Genomic DNA, 21,698 nt, shown 5'->3' with positions numbered 1-21,698 from the left:
GATCTATAATTGACTATGTGGAATAAATTCAGTTGGACAGAGAAATTTAGAGAGCTGTGAATATCGTTTTGCACTAACAGTTGAGTTTAAAATTTTTATAAACAATTTTGAATGTTGACATCTTGTACCAAATCAAACAAATGCTTTAATCATACTACTATAAACATTATGAAATGACCTTAAAGATTCCCCCTAAACCTGGATACTTAAATGAAGACATTAAAGTTTAAGAAGATCTGTTTAGAGCCTAGTGACTATTAATTTTTGAATTCAGAATTTAAAAATGCGTGCTTGAGGCCAGGTGCAGTGGCTCACGTCTGTAATCCCAGCAGTTTGGGAGACTAAGGCGGGCAGATCACGAGGTCAGGAGATCCAGACCATCCTGGCCAACATGGTGAATCCTCGTCTCTACTAAAAATACAAAAATTAGCTAGGTTTGGTGGCATGCACCTGTAGTCCCAGCCACTCGGGAGGCTGAGGCAGGAGAGTCACTTGAACCTGGGAGGTGGAGGTTGCAGTGAGCTGAGATCGTGCCACTGCATTCCAGCCTGGTAACAGAGCGAGACTCTGTCTCAAAAAAAAAAAAAAAAAAAAAAAAAAAAAATGCTTGCTTCAGCAGCACATACTAAAATTGGAATTATACAGAGAAGATTAGCATAGACCCTGCACAAGAATGATACACAGATTTTGTGAAGTGTTTCATATTTTTATATAAAATTTTTTTTAAAATGCTTTGAGTGTTTAAGAATATTTGTATGTTTTAGATTATAATGTAAGAAGTTAGCATATTAGTTTTCATAAATAGTGTCACTTTCAGTTTATGAATTTTAGTATTCATTTTTGGTACCTCATGTTAAATTTTTTATAGACTTTAAAATGCTCGTTGTTTTGCTATTTTAACTTGTGCTGTCATTCATTTTCTAGACTAAAATCTTTTTCCAGTTCTTAAGATTTAATTCAGTAATGTTGAAGTGCTGTAATTTAGTCCATAGAGGGCATTCTATTACAGCTTATGGTAGGGTTTTAAAAATTAACTCCTTTCAGTAATGAAACATGTTAATTTCATACCTTTGTGTAGCTCAGAATAGTTAAATTTTGAAATAAGCTTAAAACTAGTGTGTAGCTGTAATTGTTTCTTATTTTTTAAAAAAACATGGCTATTTTCTGTGGCTGGAAAGTATAAATTATTTTAGCTTTCAAGAGCAGTGTACATAAGCAGCCTCTAACTTTCAGAGTAGCATTTTCAATCCAAATGATTGCTTCTTTCCCACCCTCTTTCCCTTGCATCTCTAAATGTAAAGAAAACAAAGCAAAACAAAAACCTGAGTTTTTCCTGGGTGCAGAAGTAGAGGAAAGAAAGAAATGGAAAAGGAAGAATGTCTTAGAATAAGAGCTGGCTGGGGTGGACTTAACACCTTGCATAGTGCTGCCTGTTCTAAAATCTAAAATATAACTTTCTACTGTCTGAAATCTTGACAATTAGATACCACCCCCCAAAAAAACCCACCAAAAAAAATACAGTTTCTGAGGTCATAAAAGAGTTTCTTGTTTAGTAGGAATTGATTTATGCATATTATTTTCCTACTTAAGAGGTAAGTGCATGAAGGAAATGAGAGTTTGGTTTGAGATGTGAGAAAAGAAACCGTGTAGGTAATTTTAGAGCATATTACCCTTTGGAAAGACATTATGGATATGTACTTGGGGAAGTTTTCATCTTTGATTTTTTTGTCATGCTTGGGAGAAGGGGATACTGGAGACATGGACATTGAGGAGTGGGAAATTGCCAAATACGAACTTTGAACAGTTTATTTCAAAAGTTCTGTGTGAAGCTGATTTTTAGTTCAGGAAAAGAATACTTTCCCCCTCTTCTCCCCTCCACAAACACACAATATGAAATAGGGCTTAGAATTCATACAACACTTTTATTGGCTTGCAGTATAAATAAAGGAGTTTTCTGTGGCCTCTCCTTTGTGAGCCTTTGCTTTTAAGGGAAAAGAAGTTCCTGTCTCAAGTAGTCAAAATGCCATTCTGCAAGTTGAGACATATGTGCTCTACTTGAAAATTGTCCTTGAAAGAATTTTTAATTTTTTTAAAGTTACATAGTTGAAGGAAAACAAAATAAGTGAAGATAAGTTTTTAACAGATTTATGTCCTTTCTTTATTTGACTTGTTAAGTTGGGGTTCAGTGTGGCATAGGACCTGTAAACTATGCATATGTACATTTTTCGCAGCTGGAAAATAATAGAACTATACAGCAAGGACAATAGTTTGTGTATGAGAGGGGGCAATTCTGTTTAGAAAGATTGGGTTATTGCCTAGAATTGAATGACTTAATATATGAGCTTTCTTAGATGTGCCTTACTTGTCTTGTTGCCTCTTAGTTTGATTGTTATTTTTAGCATACTGATAAGTAAATAGCACTTACATAGTGCCTACTTTTTGTCAGGCAATGTCCTAAAGCCTTCTATTTTTAGTAGAGATTATATGATTTTCACAATAAACATAACCCATCTCGCTTTACATCTTTAACAAATTTGTGTCATATCAGTTTTTCAGATTTAAGCACTTTTTTGCTTAACTTGCCAAACTTAAAACAAGTCTAGTTGAAAAACTTTATGAGAAAGAACTGGGCAAAATGTCAGTTGATTTCCACAAGCTAGTTTTCCTTGTACGCTTACAAAGACCATAAAAATTAAAGTAGATGTCACTATGTAGGCTGAAATGTTTGCTAAACTTCAGGGCTCCTATTTTGACTTTTTAATCTGCCAGGGGTGCTATTAAGTATGTTTAATGTTTAGATGAGTGAGTATGTTTTATTACACATTCTTGCCCCTCTCAGACTTTTTTCTTTAATTGTTAAGCGAAATCAAGTACCTTAGAAGATACCAGTAGTCTTAAGTGCCGAGCAACTTGATCACAGTAAATCTTTTTTTCTTCTACTAGCGAAGTAATCTCTGACTTGAAAATAGTGTTTGAGTACTATAGTTGAGTATTTTATTCTAATGCTTGTTATTTATTGGCTTTCAGTTTTAAGGGACTTGTTATTAGAAAGTCAGTATTTTGTATTTACTAAATAGTTTGAGATTCTGAATGTTGCGTAGAGAGGCCAGACATTTTCAGGCCATGATATGACTTGATGACTGGGTTCTCAAATATCACATTATGCAAGGGCTCAGTGAAGAAAGTTTAAAGTTAAATACTAACTGGAGCTGGAATACTGGGCTCTTTTAAAAATTAGTTTTCTTTATTTATGTTTGGAGTTGGAGAGGCAGATAGGGAAATAAATGTGTCATTGATATTCAGGCCACTTCCTTTTTCCCCTCTCATTTTCCTAATTTTAGTTCTTTCTGTGTTTAACTCTTAAATGTTTTGTTTTTAGTTTTTGTGGGTACATAATAGGAGTATATATTAATATCAAGCCACTTCTGATATTAAGGATTTTGCAGCCCACAGATAGCAGGTTCCAGAAAATATCTCTATTTCATTTTAGCTATACAGTCTTAAGTATGTATTTTTGTACATAGGCTATATCTTATAGTATTTTTGCAAATTGCATTTTAAAATATTTTAGCTGATTTGTTACTGCCTTTACTGCCTTTTCTGCTTAGGCAGATATAAGTATCAGGTAAATTGATTGTAGAACATAAGTAGAGATACTGCATTGGAATGAAAATCAGTTTTATAAAGTTGAACACAGATTTTAAAAATGCTGTACATAGATTTGTTTTTATATTTTTCAATAAAATTTTAGGCCAGGTGTGGTGGCTCATACCTGTAATCCCAGCACTTTAGGAGGCTGAGGCGGGAGAATTGCTTGAGCCCAGGAGTTTGTGACCAGCTTGGACAACACAGACCTCGTCTCTAAAAAAAAATGTGTAAAAATAAGTTAACTGGGCATGGCGGCACATGCCTGTGGTGACTGAGATGGGAGGATCGCTTGAGCCTGGGAGGTTGAGGTTGCCATGTGACCCATGATTGCACCACTGCACTCCAGCCTTGGTGACAGAGCGAGACCCTGTGTCAGAAAAAAATAAAATAAAATTATAGTTTGCTTTTATGTCATTTTCCCATGGCAGATTATATCATTAGCCCATGAATATATCTCCCCAAGCTAAGAATCTATTAATAGTGTCTGTAGAGGTGTCTAATAAATATTCAAAGATTGAGTTGGAGCAGATGATGATTAAGAGTAAGTGTATGTTTGTAAGTCTCTGGATTTCCATAATTGTGAAAGAGGAAAAAAGATATTAGGAAGATTAAGTTGCTAAAGTTTTCTGTTCAAATAATATGTTCAATAAACATTAATAATTAGACTTTTATTTTCTGCTTATCCCTTCATAAGGTGCAAAATGCTGAATGCTTTACGTCTCAATAAACTTAGGAGCAATTAAGGAGACTCATCATTTCACAAGCTTGAAATTTAGCCTATTACTATTTGATCAGTCCATTTTTATCTAATCAGGTGACCATTAATTTTAGAGTTTTAGATGAAACTGAAAACCAGTAGCGCAATTCGACCATCTGTTAAAAAAAGAAAGAAAAAGAAATGCATATGGCTTTAAGTGCATTTCAAATACATTCAGTGATTAGTTCTAAGAACAACCCTTATTTCCTTTCTTTTGGTAGCCTACCCTCTCCCTACAAATGCAGCTCCATTTGGTATGAGCAACAAGGCAAATGCCTAAAACAATCAACAGATAGAAGGAAAGCATTAATGCTGGAGTATTAGTAGCCTAGTTACAGATTGCACTGCGTCAGACTGTTCCACACCCAGAAGACGTCAGGTGACTTCAGTCCTGCTGCAGTTGTGCAGCAGAGGAGACTGCAGACTTCGGTTGAGGAAACGGGTATTTCATGTCTCACGGAGTAGGTTTGTGCAGTTACAGCTTTTCTGTTGGTATGCATAATTAATAATTGGAGCTGCAAAGCAGATCGTGACAAGAGATGGACGGTCAGAAGAAAAATTGGAAGGACAAGGGTATATCTGCTTTTTAATTTCTTATTCAGTTTTTATATGTGACCACTAATATATTTCTATGAATAAGCTTTGGAATTTAGATATTTTGGATTGAAAGTGAAACCTCTGAAGAGTTGAAGGCTAAAGGATTAAAACGGCTATCTCACGTGTTTTTACATTTGGTTGTATACCAGAAAATGTCATGCTGTTCTGTTTCACTGGCATTCGGTTTAGTCTTTTCAGTCCTGCCGTTTAGGTTCTGTTCTCTAATCTTGCACATTGTAAACAATATAGGTCTAACAGATTTCATTTGTTTGTCACTTGGATGTGGTAAATACACATTGCTGTTTTTGTATTTCATAGTGACATATTTTCCGTGACTATTTTAAAAAACCTTACTTGGTGTAGTTGAAATTCTGTGCAAAGGTTTGTAGGTAGCAAGATACTGTGTTTGCAGTAAGCCTCTTTTCTTCTTTGAAAATCTGATTTGAACCTTTAAAATTATTACCCACTTTCTTTTAATCAGATTATATGCATCGTGAAATCATTCAAATTACACAGTATAATTACACAGTAATTTTAAATGCATGTCTATATTTAAGTCACTAACCTTTGTCCTTGCAATAACCAATCAGTGATTTTGATCCCTTTTCCTCCCCCTTGAAAGCCCAGATCCTTTCAAATCTCAGTGGATCATTGTATAAGAATTTAAGCCTGTAAATTGTAAAATGTTGACTAGAATATTTAAAGAATATTTTATTATGTAGATGGTTAAATCTACCTTTTTTTTCTTTAAAAGAAGGTGGTAGGCTGTATATCTGACCACTTATAATAAATTACCTTTAAATTATTAGAGCTATTTTTAAGTAGCCCAAATAGACATATTCTACATAAGCAGTTTTTTTCCTGGCTACATTCAAGTTTTATAATTAAAAAACATTATTTCCTTCAAGCAGGATTGACAGCAATATTTCTAAAAAGCAGTATGTAGAGCTAATTACAGTAACTTTTACAATATCCTTTTAAAAATTTGTTCAATAAAGACGTGGGGAAAAGGTGAATTTAAGATTGAGACCATATTGAGAAATTGGTAAGATTTTATGGTTGCAACTTAAAAAATAATAGAAAACAATACAGCTTTGGGTTTTGCCTTTAGGATTTCTTTACATGTGAATTTAAAGAGAAGGATTTTTATTTCTTCATCCTGTTAGCCGTTAGTGTTACAGATTGATTGAATTGATATATGGTAGCTTTTGCTAAGTGAAGTAATACAAATGATAATAATACAATAAATACAGACCTTAAAAGTAGGTGAAAAGTCATATCAGGGCTCATTCTGCAACTATTAAGGTTCTTTATTAATAACTTAAGTCTTAGATCATTAAATAACATCTTAAGTTCTTTATTTGTTGAAGTAATTTAAGGGTACTATGAGACAGGAGAAATTAAGATCCAATGTAGTTCATATTTTTTCCAGAGATTTGTTTGATTATTTTCAGGCACCCAAATGTAAAATTGAATTTACCCCTGAATATCTCTGGGGAACCTCACTTTGTAAGTGGAATGGCCTAATATTTTTTAGTACTAGTCTGGCTGTTTTGGTCGGTAAGATTAACTTTGCCTGTTTTTCTGATTCAGTGGTTAAATTATATTTTAGTATTTTCTCTATCAGCAGCCAATTTTAATATTACAGAGTAAGGTTTAAATTGGAAATCACTGAGAAGTTGGAAGCTGTCATGGAATGAGTTTTTCCTCATTTAAAAAAAAAAAAGTTTGACAGCAGAGAAGGAGCCTAATCTAGGGTCTAGGTAAATTTTAAAAATATACTTAAGCATTTTCCTACTGCATTCTCCCCCTGACCACCAGTATAGCATAGTGACAGATTTGAGAGATGTTCTGATTTCAGTGTTCTTTAAAAGGTGGTGTGTGTGTGTGTGTGTGTTTGCTGATTAACTGGTATTTAAGATATTTGATCTTTCAGGCTGAAAGCATTATTAATGATTTGCATTCTTTTATATATTCTTCATATTTTCTGTTTAGTAGGATACTTATGACAAATGACATTTACCTAGTATTTGATTATTGGGGCTATATGGAAAATTTTGGTTAAGGTAGTCAAAAGATTTTTAGGAGCTTAGGAAGGAATGGGTAGGCCTAGGGATTTGGATGGGGTAGGAGAATGATATAACCACTAAAAAGCTATAGTTGAGACAGTAAATAACTTTCTGGGTAGAACAGAATATTTAGGACAGGAGTTGAAAGATAAGATTGGTGTGGTCAAAGAATGTAGAAAATTTAGATGATCTAGATTAGGTTTCCTCATACTTCTCTGTAGATGAGAATCATCTAGTGCTTCTTAAAAATGCAGATTCCTTGGGTCCTGACTTACCAAATCAGAGTTTATAGGGCCCGGCAATCTGCATATTAAGCATCCTGGTGTAATTCCTATTGTTGGGCAAATTTGGGAAACAGTGATCTAGGGTTTAAGCCTTGGTTCTGGTATATTTTGATTTTGGCTAGAATAAGAAACTTACCTTTTTGGTTTTAATTTCCCATTTGCATGCTGCCCAGGGTTCCAGTTGAGAGGTTCTCTGGTTTTATGGAAAAGATACCCTGGGCCAGACCGCAGAAGACAGTGAGTTTTGGATTTGATCGTAAAATAAATAAAAAGACTTTGGAGGTTTTAAAGTAGGGAATGGTAAATGATAGCAGTTTTGAAAGACTGGTTTAGGGTGCTGCATAAGATCAACTGAGGGAGAATAACCTATAGCCACACCAGTTAGGATGACTGTAGTTGTGCCCAGATTTAAAGCAGATAGGCTTGAATTTGCCCTGAAATAGGAAGGAAGAAGAAGTGGCAGATTTGAGAAATTCAAGGAAGGAATACTTGGCATTTGGTATAGATTTGCAGGACAAGGATGAGGTGTAAAGACTCAAGGGGCAACATGAAGTTTGAATTAGAGTGAAATATTGGCAATGACAGTCCTTTAGTATTAGTAGAAATAGCTAAAATAGAAAAGATGCCAAGTTGAGTTTCAGACGCTTTGAATTTGAAGTGATGATAGAACATCCTGGAAGCTCAGATAGATGACAGGTTTAATGATAAAGAATTGGGAGTCAAATGCAGAGTGAGGCAGGTGAATATGTGAGGCGATTTGCACTGAAAGAACTGACTATTAAGAAAGGAAAGCCTAAAACCTACGTTATGGAGGTGTGCAGCATTAGGGAAGATGAGGAGGTTCTAGAGCAGTAAAAGGAGGAGGATAGTGTAACGGATCCTAAGCGGGGAAAGAATTTTCAAGAAGGAATGGGCAATTAAATACTTAGAGAAGCTAGTTAATATGAGTGAGAAATGGATGTGAATCTTGTTAAATTTTAAAAGTAGGTGCAACACTGTTCTTTATGGTTACAGCACCCTGGATTTGTCAGTTAATGTGCCAGAGGTAATCTTCGAGAGAAGTTTCTGTAGGATAGGGAAAGAAATGTTTCTAGCATTAAAACTCAATATAATTATATCTCAAGACACACTAGTTTTGGACCATTTCTGCAGCATACTTCCGCGTAGAGATTCTTTTAGGGCTCTCTGATCTTTACTTGTGATAAGCTACTTTACATTTTTCGAAAGCCTTGAATAAAGCTCATACTGACATTTTGGTGGAGAGTAGCAGGGGTCTTGGTGTTTGAAATGCCTTACTTGGGAAGGCCAAAAAATGCCCAACAAGGGAACTTTGGCATTAATTAATTATGGGGCCTACTGATTGGAAGGACTCTCCTTTCAGTTCTAAACTTTGTTAAAACCAAATATTTAGGCATTCATTGGATACATCTTCCAGATCTTGGGTTAGTAGTGCAGTACTACATAGGTATGTGTTATAGAGAATTTAGAAGGTAAGTAGAAGAGTAAAACTCACATCGCATAGAGAATGGTTTTGGGGCATCTTTTTAATAGGGTAATGTGTGTTGGGAGGGTTATGTGGTATATTTTATTCTGTAGTCTTTGTCCCCCATTAAGTGGGGAAATATCTTTTTATTTTTTAAATACTGTACGTTATTTTAATGACTACAATATTTTAATTCCATCTAGTTAAATCAGGTTATTGCTAAAGTTTTGCAAGTACAGGTTGAACATCCCTAATCTGAAAATGTAAAAGCCAAAATGCTCCAAAGTCTGAAATGTTTTGAGCACTGATGTGATGCCACAAGTAGAAAATTCCACACATAAATACTTAACACAATCTTTGTTTCATGCACAGAATTATACAAAATATTGCATAAAATTACTTTCAGGCTATGAGTATAACATGTAGATGAAACGGAATGAATTTCATGTTTAGACTTGGGCCTCACTCCCATCATACCTCATTACGTATATGCAAGTATTCCAAAATATTTCCAAATATTCCAACATATTCTAGTCCCACATATTACAGGAATACTCAACCTGTAAAAACAATGCTAAAATAATTATAACTGAACATAAGTCTTTGTTTCTATTCGTGATTATTTCCAAATTTCTGGGTTATGTTATTTAGGCTTTGGGTGCATTTTACAAAACTGCTCTCCAGAAAGATTGTACAAATTGTTATTTTCATCAGTGAATGTGAGTGTCTATCATGGATCTGTGGCTAAGGTTAAATAGTATGTATTCCTTTCTTATAGTTTTTACTCTAAGATAGCTATTTTGTCAGTGTTAACTCATTAAATTACTTGATAAGAACCAGCTTTGTATTGTAAGAGTGTGTAAGCAATGGGAGCAATGGTGGAAATAGCCTTTATTTTATTTACCCAAGTCTGTGTACTCCTCATCCTCACCAGGGCCCCTAACTGATCTTTCCACTAAATTATGTGTGTCACAGCCATATTAAAATTACTCTTCCAAAGTGCAACTCTCATCATGGCACTTAAGGGATTTTCCTTTACTTACTTTTCAAGTGAAGTTTCTACTGTCTATCCTGGATGTTTAAAAGGCATTCCATGGCCTAGCCCCAACCTTTATAATTTAATCTCTCATTACTCCCTGTCTCTAGCCACATTGGAGGACTTGTTTTCTAAACGTGCCTGTTCTTTGCCTTTGCTTGTGTTTTTCTCTCCACCTTGAAGGCCCTTTCTTCCCATTTCATTTTGCTCAAGTAGTCCTTATCAAAGGCCCGGTTCTCCTTGAAGTGTTCGCTAAGCGTCCCTGGGGAGGTAGTTCAGTGTTCCTTACTCCCATCTCTCAGTTTTCATTTTGTACCTTTTTTTCCCCCTTAAGGGAAGGGCATAAGGGGTTTCATTTTGTACTTTCTATTACAATTATTTATACATAAATATCTTGGCTCTTTTTCCAGCCTCCAAATTTTTTTGAAGGCCGAAAACAGTGATCGCTTCATCACTGGGTCTTCTGATTGACTTGGTGCAGCTTCTCAATGAAGGAAAAGGCTGAGAAATCCATTGTTCAGCCAGGTTTACTTCTGGCCTTAAACCCACATAAATTTTTGGAAAATTTTAAGATATGATTTCAAGTGGGAGCAATTAGAAAAAGGATTCCTCCACTTTTCCCCTTCTCAAAGGAACAATTCAGCAACTTAAGGAACTTCTGTGGATTCAGAATTTTTAGAGTATTCCTTTAGATAAGGCATTCTATTAATCATTTATTCCAACTTCCTGTTTTACTGACAAGGAAACCAAGAAAACGGGAGATTCACATATTTGTCAGGCCCACACAGGACCATGCCACAGGTCCATGGTGGCATGAAGCCTTTGTTTTTATTTTATAATTTATGTTTGCACTTGAATAACCAAAGATTGAAAAGTATATAAGCTAAAATGGCTCATGTTTTGATATTTTATTTGTGCATAGTCTAGTTGTGCCATGTTATTGAATGTCGTATACTTCTTTCGTATTGTCCTCACTGCAATAAAGGCAGACAGTTGTCTGTCACACTAATCATGGAAGAAGGTAGGTGTGGTTAGTCATTTAGTACAGGTATTGTCAAAAGGTTAAACCTAGTGGGAATTCCCTGGGCCAGGAGAATAATTTCTTTTCATCTTTAAGGATTGGATTACATGGTTGGATGTAGGCAGAATATGTAGGCAGAGAATAGAATTCTTAAATTTGTTCTCTGGGTGTCCCCTAAGTTCCCTTTTTATTTGCAGCCATCTCAGTATCTGCAGGAGACTATTTCCAGCCCTCCACCCCACGTCCCCCTACACCATGGATACCAAAATCCACAGATGCCCACGTCCCTTATATAAAATGGTGCAGTATTTTCATAAAACCTACGCACATCTTGTTGGGATCATCTCTGAGTTACTTTTTACAATGTAGGTAGTTGTTACATTGTTCAGGAAATAATGACAAGAAAAAAGTCCGTACTTGCTTAGTTACAGATGCAGTCATCATAGGTCTAGCTACATTTTTCCATCCACAGTTAGTTGAATCTGCAGATGTGGAACCCGCAGTTGTAGAGGGCTGACTGTATTCACTTGGTCCCATCTCTTGCTAGAATTTGGAATAAGGGATGATGTTTAATTTAGGCAATACTTTTCTTTGCATCCTTGGAGCAGTGATCCGACACCACATTTATACTTATTTCTCTGCTCTGTCATGAATAAAGCTGACTTATATTACTGTGTGTGTATTTTTTTAAATCTGCTTCATGGCTTTCAAGTTTGTTTGATTCAGCTGCCCCTTAGGCATTTGACGTATTATAGACACTAAAATATTTTGTGTTGTCTTTCTTCAAATACTATATCACTACCATATTCTATATAACATTTACTTACGAAGCTCAAAGCAATTTAAAAACTGAAAAATTACCAAATTATCAAATATTAATGATTATTTGTACTGTTCATTGATTCAGTGAACATTTATATTGTGTATACAACAGTTATATACGGTTATGGAAGAAGAACTATAACTGATTTACTTACTAGTGAAGTTCATTCTGTGTTTTGAACTAGTAATTTGCTTTGAGCTCTTCCCCTCCCCAACTCCAGTAAAGCTTCAGGTTTCTAGAGTTACGGGACAGTATGTTTTCCATTTAGTTTTTGTTAGTAGAAAATAGGATTTTGAGCAGTAACTTCCTGTTTCTAAGACTTGGTGCCTACTTATTTTAAGCTTTAGATGGCCCAACAAGAAGGGAAATTTAAACTATAGTAAATTATACATTGAACAAGTTTATTTTCTAATTTTAGGTTTCTATTTATGTAGGTCTTGATCAATTCTAGTAACTTAATAACTACATGCTTATCAAAATGTATCAGAAATACAGACGTCATAGGAGAAGTTCTCATTTTAACATTCTTTACAATTGAAAATCGTTAAAGTGAGTGCAGATAGGGAGAGTCATTTATATCCAATATACTTAAAGAGAAGATATTTAGCTTTACCTTAGAGAAAATGAAATTAAAGGTAGGATTATTCTGTAAAGAGAAAATTATCATGGTTTAGGAAAACTAGGAGTGAGAAATTAGAACTGTTTTCTGCCCTTTTTTGCTTGTTTTCTCCTAGTAAAGCTGGGAATAGAGTGTAGGATTAAGGGAAATATTGAAAACTACTTGAACTAATGAAGTAAACTGGTGAATTTAATTATAAATGAAGCATGTGTGGTGTTATTGAACTTCACTTTTCTCTTAGAGAAATTTGTATTATCCTTAGAAGACAGCAAACAGCCATAGGTAGTTTTTATGTTCCTGCAACATGTTTGAAGCATTTTCTACTTGAAATATAGGAAAAAAAGACCACTGGCAGGGCCTTGTAGCTCATGCCTGTAATCCCAGCACTTTGGGAGGCCATGGTGGGAGGACTACTTGAGCCCAGGAGTTCGAGACTAGTCTGGGCAACATAGGGAGGCCCTGTCTCTACAAAATTTTAAAAAATTAGCTTGGTGTGGTGGTGCACGCCTATGGTCCCAGCTACTCGGGAGGCTGAGGTGGCAGGATTGCTTGAGCCCAGGAGGTCGAGGCTGCAGTGAGCTATGATGATGCCACTCTGCTCCAGCCTGGGTGACAGAGGGAGACCCTGTCTTAAAAAAATAATATAATAATAATATTTGATTGACTTTATCTTGGCACATAAAAACCAATAACTATGAAAATGAATTTAGTTCATTCTTAACATAATTTAGTTTATAATCACAGCTGTGCATAAGGTTTTAGGATAAATAGAGGATGAATCAGGTTTTTGGGATTTAGGGGAATGTAATTTTTGCCACAAAATTGTATACTAGCACAAAATGGCTTCTTTCACTTTATGGTTGAATTTCACAGTGGATCATATATAATGTCCGTTTACAAAAAATGATTAGTGGTTTAAAAATGTACTTTCCTGGGGGCTCTTCCTAATCTTTTGAAGTGAGAGGCTCTGTTCTGAAGTGCCTGTTGGACTGTCAGTGTTTTTTGGAGCAGTTTTCCAGCATCACTCACAACATTAACTTTGTGGAATTTCATGTTAATAGGAAGATTTGCAATTTTGCACTGTTGATTTCGGTGCTTTTATCTGACAAGACATTTAGGTAATGAGTGAGGCTGGATGGTGAATTTAAACAGTAAGGGATATTTATGAGCTTGGATTAATTTTGAAGATTACTTGGTGGATGTTTTCTTATTTATGAAAATTTTCTTTCCTATGCAACTTCATAACTGCAGGGACTCATTTAACAATACTAAACTTGGATAAGAGAATCTTGTACTCCTCAAATAGTGTCAGTTACTAGAGAGCTAGAAATGCATATTTTTTAAATCACAAACCATCTTTTAGTTCATGTTATGTGGGGAAAGGAGTATGTGTGTGAAAACACACTTGGTGTTTAAAACGATTTTAATTGTAAAGCCCATTTGTTCTCAATAATAATAATAAGGTTCTATCCTGGGTGTAGGATTGTTTTTTTTTATAAAATGAGTAGTAAACATTGACTTAACTTCACATCTTTATGTTTGGCTTCTATTTGCTGGAGATTTTCTAGAAATGGTATTTTCATTGCTTTATATGCTGTCTTTGTCAAGTTTATTGTTTATTTAAAAATTTTTATATCATTCTTAAACTCACCAATGTCTTTTTTATCTATTTTTATAGTTTTTATGTATATGTAATTACATAGATTGTTATTTATAGTATAAATTTATTATTTTTAAGGTGAGAATTTAGATTGCTTCTAGAAAACAATTTAAACAAAACATGGTTTATTCCTATTATTGAATCTTTTAATGAAATTTATTGATCTCACCTATAACTGTACTCGTAGTGTTAGTAAATTGTGTCTCCTGTCTCAATTATTTAAACTAAGGTAGAAACAGCATATGGTATTCTCAAGTAGCATAAAAAGCAAACTTGAGTATTAATATAGTCCTTTAAATACAAAAAGGTATAATAGAGTGAGACCTTCATGGTCAGACTTGAATTTCAGTTTGTAACCCTACACAATTTATTTAACAATATGTTTACATTACAAATGTACAAATACATTTGCATCACATCTGTAATGCAGATAATACTTTTTAGAATTGTTGTGATTCGAGGTAATGTATACAATGTACTCAGCACAGTGCCTTGCTCAGACTGGGAGATTACAAAATTATTGTAGAAAGGGGAAGTATAGAAATTCTGCTGTTTGTTTATTATGCTATTTGTTTGTCATGTAAAGTGTTATTTTCTTAGGTGTAGTGGTTCAAATTCGCCAAAGCACTGTAACGTTATCAAAGTAAGACAGGAAAGATTTAGTGGAAGAGACAAGGACCTGAAATTTTGCATGTATCTTTTAAAAAACTCTAGTTAAAGGAAGAGGAGATAGCCAAGAGAGATGCTGGTTTGCCAGGTATTTGGTTGAGACACTTTTGTAGCAGTAACAGGTACCCGTCAGCCTGAGACTTACTAATTGAAACCTTTTTAGATATACCTTCAGAGGAAGTTGAATTCACCTTTTTTAAAAAATCAGGGTTTAGCTAAGCATTACATCTAATATTTGATTGCCTTTCTTGACCTTCTCTTGAGCTTTAGTACTAGTGTGTTCAGTTTATCAAGCATTTCCATATGTGAAATTTCAGTTCAGCTTCAAATAATTTCTTAGGTGGGTATTATTTTTCTAATTTTACACACAGGGAAACAGAGATTACATTATCTTCTCAGATCATATTGATACTAACCTGCAGGAAGAAATAGGACTCAAAAGAAATAGGACTGAAGCTCCTTTTAATGTCTTTGTGAAGAGAGCTAAACTCTGCACAGATCCTTTTTGTGGACCTTCACCTGTCAGTTTTTTTGACAGGTGAATGCTTACTATGTTGAGACAAAAGCTTACTATTACGTAGTACTAAATGTTCAATTCTAAGTTCTAATTACTTTTCCTGGCATTTGGGAAGAATTTGATTAAGGATTGTGATTCTTAATAAATATATAATTACTTATTATTGTAAACATTATGGTTGTGAAAAACTGAAATTTTAATACCATTCTAATATTTATATATTTATTTGTTAAGTTCCTATTTAACTGCCATTCTCATTCCTCACCCGGCGTTATTAAAGAGAACTTAATATTTGCTTTTGCTTCAAAAGTAGGTATTTTTTCTGCCAGCCGTTCCCTGTCCTAGTATTTTTAGGAACAGCCAGTTCAACTCCCTGCTGCCCCGCCTTCCCAGACAAAAGCTTTTTAAAATTGAAACCTGACTTCGGGCTATTCAAAGAAGAACGTAAGAATTTGATTTGAGGCAAAATGTAATGGGATGACTTCTTCATGTAAGGCATGCACAATGCAAGCTGACACTATTTTTAGCTATGGCAGATGACAGTTTGTGATTACCAAATGTAGGCAACTCTTCTTACTGTGCATTGAGCCAGAAGTTTTTATTTTAAAGAAAAGATTTAAATGTACTGAGTTATTTTGAATTAAAATTTTAGTTTGATAAAGATGCTATTACACACAATTATTTTTCACATTTTTATCTTGGAAACATGTTGGCAAGGACTGCAGGGCATAAATTACCTTTTTCTAAACTACAAAGGTTTGTTAAAATTGATGAGCATTATTTTTAGCAATTCATAAGCATTCCCCAAAAGCTATAAATGGAAAAGTACTGCTAAATTCATCTCAGATCTTTGAAAGGATGTTTAATGAACATTTTATATGAGTAAGGTTGAGGCCACAGAATAGAGTTACCTTGTATGATTAACCCTTTATTCTGCAGTATAGAAGGAGACTTGAGGAACCATGAAAAATTAAACTTTCCTTGTATAAACTCTTTGTCTTAATTTTGGTTTTTCAAAAATAAGGAGCCACTAAAGTGATTACCGAGGAATCCAAAACTAGCATTTTGGTGATCCTGTAGTTCTTATTGAAAGGTGTCCTTTATTTTAATTTGAAAATTAATTTAAATGTTTCTGTTCTAAAAATAATCTGGCCACTATTCAGACAATGCAGCAAGCATTAATGATGTAGGTAATGGGAATATAAAGATGAAAGGCATTTATCAGTTTTCCAGGGTCTAGTAAGGGGAGACAAGCCTGCAAAACAGTGTTTTCTTTTTATAAATTACCTGAAAGCATTATTTGTTATTTAATAAATGTAGACATCTGAAAATAGTGTAAATAAAATAAATGTGAAGTCCAAAGCATAGAAACATTTTTTAAATAAATCAATTAGTAACCTGTCATAAGGTATTCATTCTAATCAGTCAACAATAATATTGAAAATTTAGTTGTTTTTAGCTTTCTGCTCAGCTCTGGGGATAAAGTTAGGTAGTAAGACATACATGTTCTTTTATGGAGTTTACAACCTAGTAGAGAAGTATGTTGAAATGACTTTTTTTTAAAGTTTTAAATCTATTTCCAGGACATTTTCTTCACCCCCCCCTCCCAAAAAAGCCCCCCACACCCCTTAGCAGTCACTCTTGTTCCCTTTTTCCCCAGCCCCTGACAACCACTTATCTACTTTCTGTCTCTACAGAATTCATAACTTGCATATTCAAGGCATTTCATATAAACAGAATCATAAAATATGTGGCCTTTTGTGACTGGCTTCTTTCACTTAGCATATGTTTTCAAGATTCATCCGGGTTGTAACATGTATCAGTACAGTAGTTTCCCCCTTATTCTTGAGGGGTGAGACTCTAAGACCCCTAGCATATGCCCTAGAAACTGCAGATAGGACGGAACCCTGTATATACTGTTTATTCCTATCTATACATAACTATGATAAAGTAAGAAATTAACAACTTTAACAATGAAATAGAATCGTGGTAACAGTATACTAAAGTTAAATGAATGTGGTGTCTTTCTCAGAATATCTCATTGTACTATACTCACCTACTTTTTAACTGTGGTTGACTGCAGGAAACTAACCAGGGAAAGGGAAAATGCAGATAAGGGAGGACTACTGCACTTCATTTCGTTTTATGGCCTAATAATATTCTGTTACATGGATATACCTTTTTTTAAAAAAAAAAATCCATTCATCAGTTGATAGACATGATAGACATTTGGGTTGTCTGTCTCTTCTTTTTGGCTATCATGAATAATGCTGCTGTGAACATTTGTGTGTTAAGTTTTTGTGTGGACACAGGTTTTCTAGTTTCTTGGGTGAAAATTCCTAGGAGTGGAATTGCTAGGTCATAAGATAACTCTGTATTTAATTTTTTGAGGAACTGCCAAATTGTTTTTCACAGTGGCTGAATTTTACATTCCCATCAGCAATGTATGAGGCTTCTAATCTTCATCACTTCTTGTTAACACTTGTTATTGCTCATCTTTTTGGTTATAGCCATCCTAGGGGGTATGAAGTGGTATCTCGTTGTGGTTTTGGTTTGCATTTTTATAATGACTAAATGATGTTGAGTATTTTTTCGTGTGCCTATTGGCCATTTGTGTATCTTCTTTGGAGAAATGTCTATTCAAATCTGTTGTCTATTTTAAATTGTTTTTTACTGTTGTAAAAGTTTTTCAATGTATTCTGAATACAAGTCTCTTATCAGATCATTGGTTTGCAAGTGTTTTCTCTCATTCTGTGTGGTATCTTTCCACTTTATTTGTGGTGAAAGTTTTTAATTTTAATGAAGCCCAATTTATCTTTTTTTCTTTTGTTGTTTCTGCTTTTGGTGTTATATGTAAGAAACGATTGCCTAATCCAAAGTCATGAAAATTTACACTTATTTTTTTCTTAGAGTTTTCTGGCTGGGTGCTGTGACTCATGCTTACAATGTCAGCACTTTGGGAGGCTGAGGCAGGAGGATTGTTTGAGCCCAGGAAGCTGAGGCTGCCTGCTTTTGCACCACTCCACTCCAGCATGGGCGACAGAGTGAGACCTTGTCTCAACAACAGTAACAACAACAAAAAGATAAGAAAGAAAGATAAAAGAGTTTTCTAGTTTAAGCTCTTAACTTTGACTCTTTTGGCCATTATGAGTTAACTTTTATATATGATATGAAGTCAAAGAATCCAACGTCATTTGTTTTGCAGTTGGATATCCAGTTGTCCTAGCACCGTTTGTTTAAAAGACTGTTTTTTTCTTATTGAGTTGCCTTGGCACCCTTGTCAAAATCAGTTGACCATAAATGTAATGGTTTATTTTTGGGTTATCAGTTGTATTCCACCAATCTACCTGTTTGTCCTTGTGTAACTACTCTACTGTCTTGATTACTGTATCTTTTTAGGAAATTTTGGTATAGGGAGGTTCGAGTCCTCCAACCTTTGTTGTACTTTTTCAAGTTTTTCTTGATTTTTTGGGTCCCTTATATTTCCATATGAATTTTGCAATTGGCATGTCAATTTTTGCTAAAAGACAGCTAGGATTTTGATAGTGTTTGTATTTTAGATCAATTTGAGGAGTGTTAACTGTCTTAATGTCTTTCAATTCATGAACAGGAGTCTTTCCAATTATTTATTTCAGTCATCTTTAATTTCTTTCGACACTATGTTATGTATAGTTTACATGTCTTGAAATTCTTTTCACTGTATTCCTGAGTAACATATTTTTCTATGCTATTGCAAATGGAATTATTTAATTCATTTTCAGATTGTTTATTGCTGTTGTATAGAAATACAATTTGTGTATATAGATATTGTGTCCTACAGCCATGCCGGGCTCTCATTCATTATTTCTAGTAGCTTTTTGTGGATTCCTTAGAATTTTAAAAATACATAAAACAGACCCTCATATCAATGTTTTGTTCAGTGTTGTTTTGTTATAATATGGATGAGGAAGAGAAAAAAAAAGCAATTCCTGGCTGGGGCCACTGTCTGTATGGGATTTGTATGTTCTCCCCATGTCTGCATGGGGTTTTCTCTGGGTACTCTGTGGTTTCTTCCCACATTCTAAAGATGTACACATTAGGTTCATTGGTGTGTATCAGTTGTCTCAGTATGAGTGTAGGGGTGTGTGTATGAGTGTGCCCTGTGATGGAATGGTGTCCTGTCCAGGGTTGGTTCCTGCCTTGCACCCTGAGATGTCAAGATAGGCTCTGGCCACCCATGACCCAGAACTGGAATAAGCAGGTTGGAAAATGAATGAATGAATGAATGAATACAGATTATTGTAAAATAGAAACCCATAAAGTATATAATAATCATGCAAATGCACAATAAATGATGCAGTATGAAGGCACTTAGTGATCCCTCCATATTTGTTGTTTTTGAACTGTGTGGTGGTGGTAGGAGCACCACAGTATTTGCTTTGCAAACATTTGTTCCTTGATTTAACCCACGACCACCACAACCACCATCGCTGATTCACCAAAAATTGTGTTTTAAAAAATCTTTCTTAAATGTATATATAGCTTACTTTATTTCAGTGTTGAATAGTAGAAGTGTTTTGAGTCTTTATTTAGATTTTTTTTTTTTTTTTTTTTTTTTTTTTTTGAGACGGTCTTTCTGTCTCATGCAGGCTGGAGTGCAGTGATGTGATCTCAGCTTGCTGCAACCTCCGCCTCCTGAGTTCAAGCGATTCTCCTGCCTCAGCCTCCTGAGTAGCTGGGATTACAGGCACTGGCCACCATGCCCAGCTAATTTTGGTATTTTTAGTAGAGATGGGGTTTCACCACGTTGACCAGGCTGGTCTCAAACTCCTGACCTCAGGTGATCTGCCTGCCTTGGCCTCTCAAAGTGCTGGGATTACAGGCGTGAGTCACTGCACCCGACTTTTATTTAGAATATGATGATGTTTTTGTGACCAGAAATATGCCATAGGAAATGAACTCTTGTTTATATAAATTAGCCTGTGATAAAATTGGTTTCGTTACATGTCATTTCACTTAAAGTTGCAGTTTCCAGGACGCTATCCTCAACATTTAAGTGAGGATTTACTGTATAAGATCATGTTAATCTGCAAATAGAGTTTAATCTCTTCCTTTCCATTATGGATGCGTTGTATGTCTTTTTCTTGGCCAATTGCACTGCATAGCACCCCCAGGACCAAAAGTGGCAAAAATGGATGTACTTGTCTTGTTCCTAGTCTTAGGGGGAAAGATTTTTACCATTTAGTTTGATGTTAGCTGTGGATTTTCGTAGATGCTCTTTATCAGGTTGATAATGTTCCCTTTTGTTCCTAGTATGTTAAATGTTTTATTTTGAAAGGGTATTGGAGTTTGTGAGATGCTTTTTCTGCATCTATTGGGATGATCATGTGGTTTTTGTCCTTATCCTATTAATATGATATATTATGTTCATTGCTTTTCGTATGTTGAGTCAATCTTGTATTTCTGAGATAAAGGCCACTTGGCCATGGTGTATAATCTTTTTTATATGTTGCTCAATCCAGTTTGCTAGTATTTTGTTGAGGATTATTGCATCTGTATTCATAAGGGATATTTATCTGTAGTTTTCCTTTCTTGTGATGTCTTTGTCTGATTTTGGTATCAGGATTGAACAAACTTCTAAATTAACTAATAAATCTAAATTAACTAATAATTCTCTTGTGGACCATTACAAGCAACAGTATTTGAATATATTTCTCAGAAGGGATTTTAATAAAGTTCTATACATCCCTCCTATTGAGAATCATTTATCCTGTATAAACAATCTTTCAAAAATTTTTTATTAAAACCAATTTGAGGAATCTGTAAGGGACTAGAAATTTTGTTGGCAAATGTCAATTAAGTCAGCCACACTGTTTGGTATCAACTAATATTTTTTTCATTCTTGTAGCTTCACTAACAATCTTTTCAGCTTCTTTACGGAAAAAGATGGAAATTCTTCTGTACTTTGCACAGTGGGGTTGGTAGCAGTGTAGATTGCCTCTCAGATGTTCCTATTCTAGGATATATTCATATTATCTTACGTGTGACTATCAGTGCCTGGTTGTCTTATTTCTCTTGGCTGTTCTTCCCTTTTTGTTTTCCTCCAGGGCTCTAAAGGGTCTGATGGCTCCACCAGAGCATTCCTAGTGCTTGTTTCAGTATGTCTGTCATGATACCTGCTTTGAGCTACTCTCATGTAGCTGCTTACATATTTTTATGCAGTATGTGTGGGCTTACGTATGTAATTTTCAGAGCTTTTCCATTTATCCAAAAGACCTTGTTCCTAGGAACCATATGACAAGAGGAAAGGAAGTGGTAAGTTAGGGTTTACTATCATTGAGTACTGCTAGGCCTTATACGTGACTATTCTGGTTTCATTAACTTTGGGAAAATTGACTTGATTCAATCCAGAACACCAGAATCATCAACTTAGTTATATACTGCTAGAATTTTAACTGTCGGCTGGATCCAAATATTTATTAACCTGACAGGGTGTTCTTTTTCCGATAGGAAAGCCTACTGGGAAAAATAACACT

The 21,698-nt window shown here is 34.8% G+C and overlaps 1 protein-coding gene and 1 non-coding gene across 6 annotated transcripts in view; both read left to right on the top strand.

The window, feature by feature from the left end:
* RTN4 (reticulon 4) overlaps positions 1–21,698 on the top strand; it is a 78,084-nt gene that overhangs the window by 35,207 nt on the left and 21,179 nt on the right. The window contains exon 1 of one of the 5 annotated variants that reach the window (XM_030828076.1): positions 4,566–4,978. The exons of the other annotated variants lie outside the window; for them this stretch is intronic. Within the exon in view, the coding sequence (XP_030683936.1) occupies positions 4,945–4,978 (34 nt within the window). The 5' untranslated portion in view covers positions 4,566–4,944. Of the gene's footprint in view, positions 1–4,565; positions 4,979–21,698 lie in introns of those variants that run through there. 5 annotated transcript variants of the gene reach the window in all.
* On the top strand, positions 606–709 carry LOC115838528. Its single transcript, XR_004033543.1, has one exon. It is a non-coding gene; the product is annotated as a U6 spliceosomal RNA (small nuclear RNA).

The sequence above is a fragment of the Nomascus leucogenys genome, chromosome 14 (assembly GCF_006542625.1).
Source record: "Nomascus leucogenys isolate Asia chromosome 14, Asia_NLE_v1, whole genome shotgun sequence".
Lineage (NCBI taxonomy): Eukaryota > Metazoa > Chordata > Mammalia > Primates > Hylobatidae > Nomascus > Nomascus leucogenys.
This window is presented reverse-complemented; position numbering and strand designations above follow the sequence as displayed.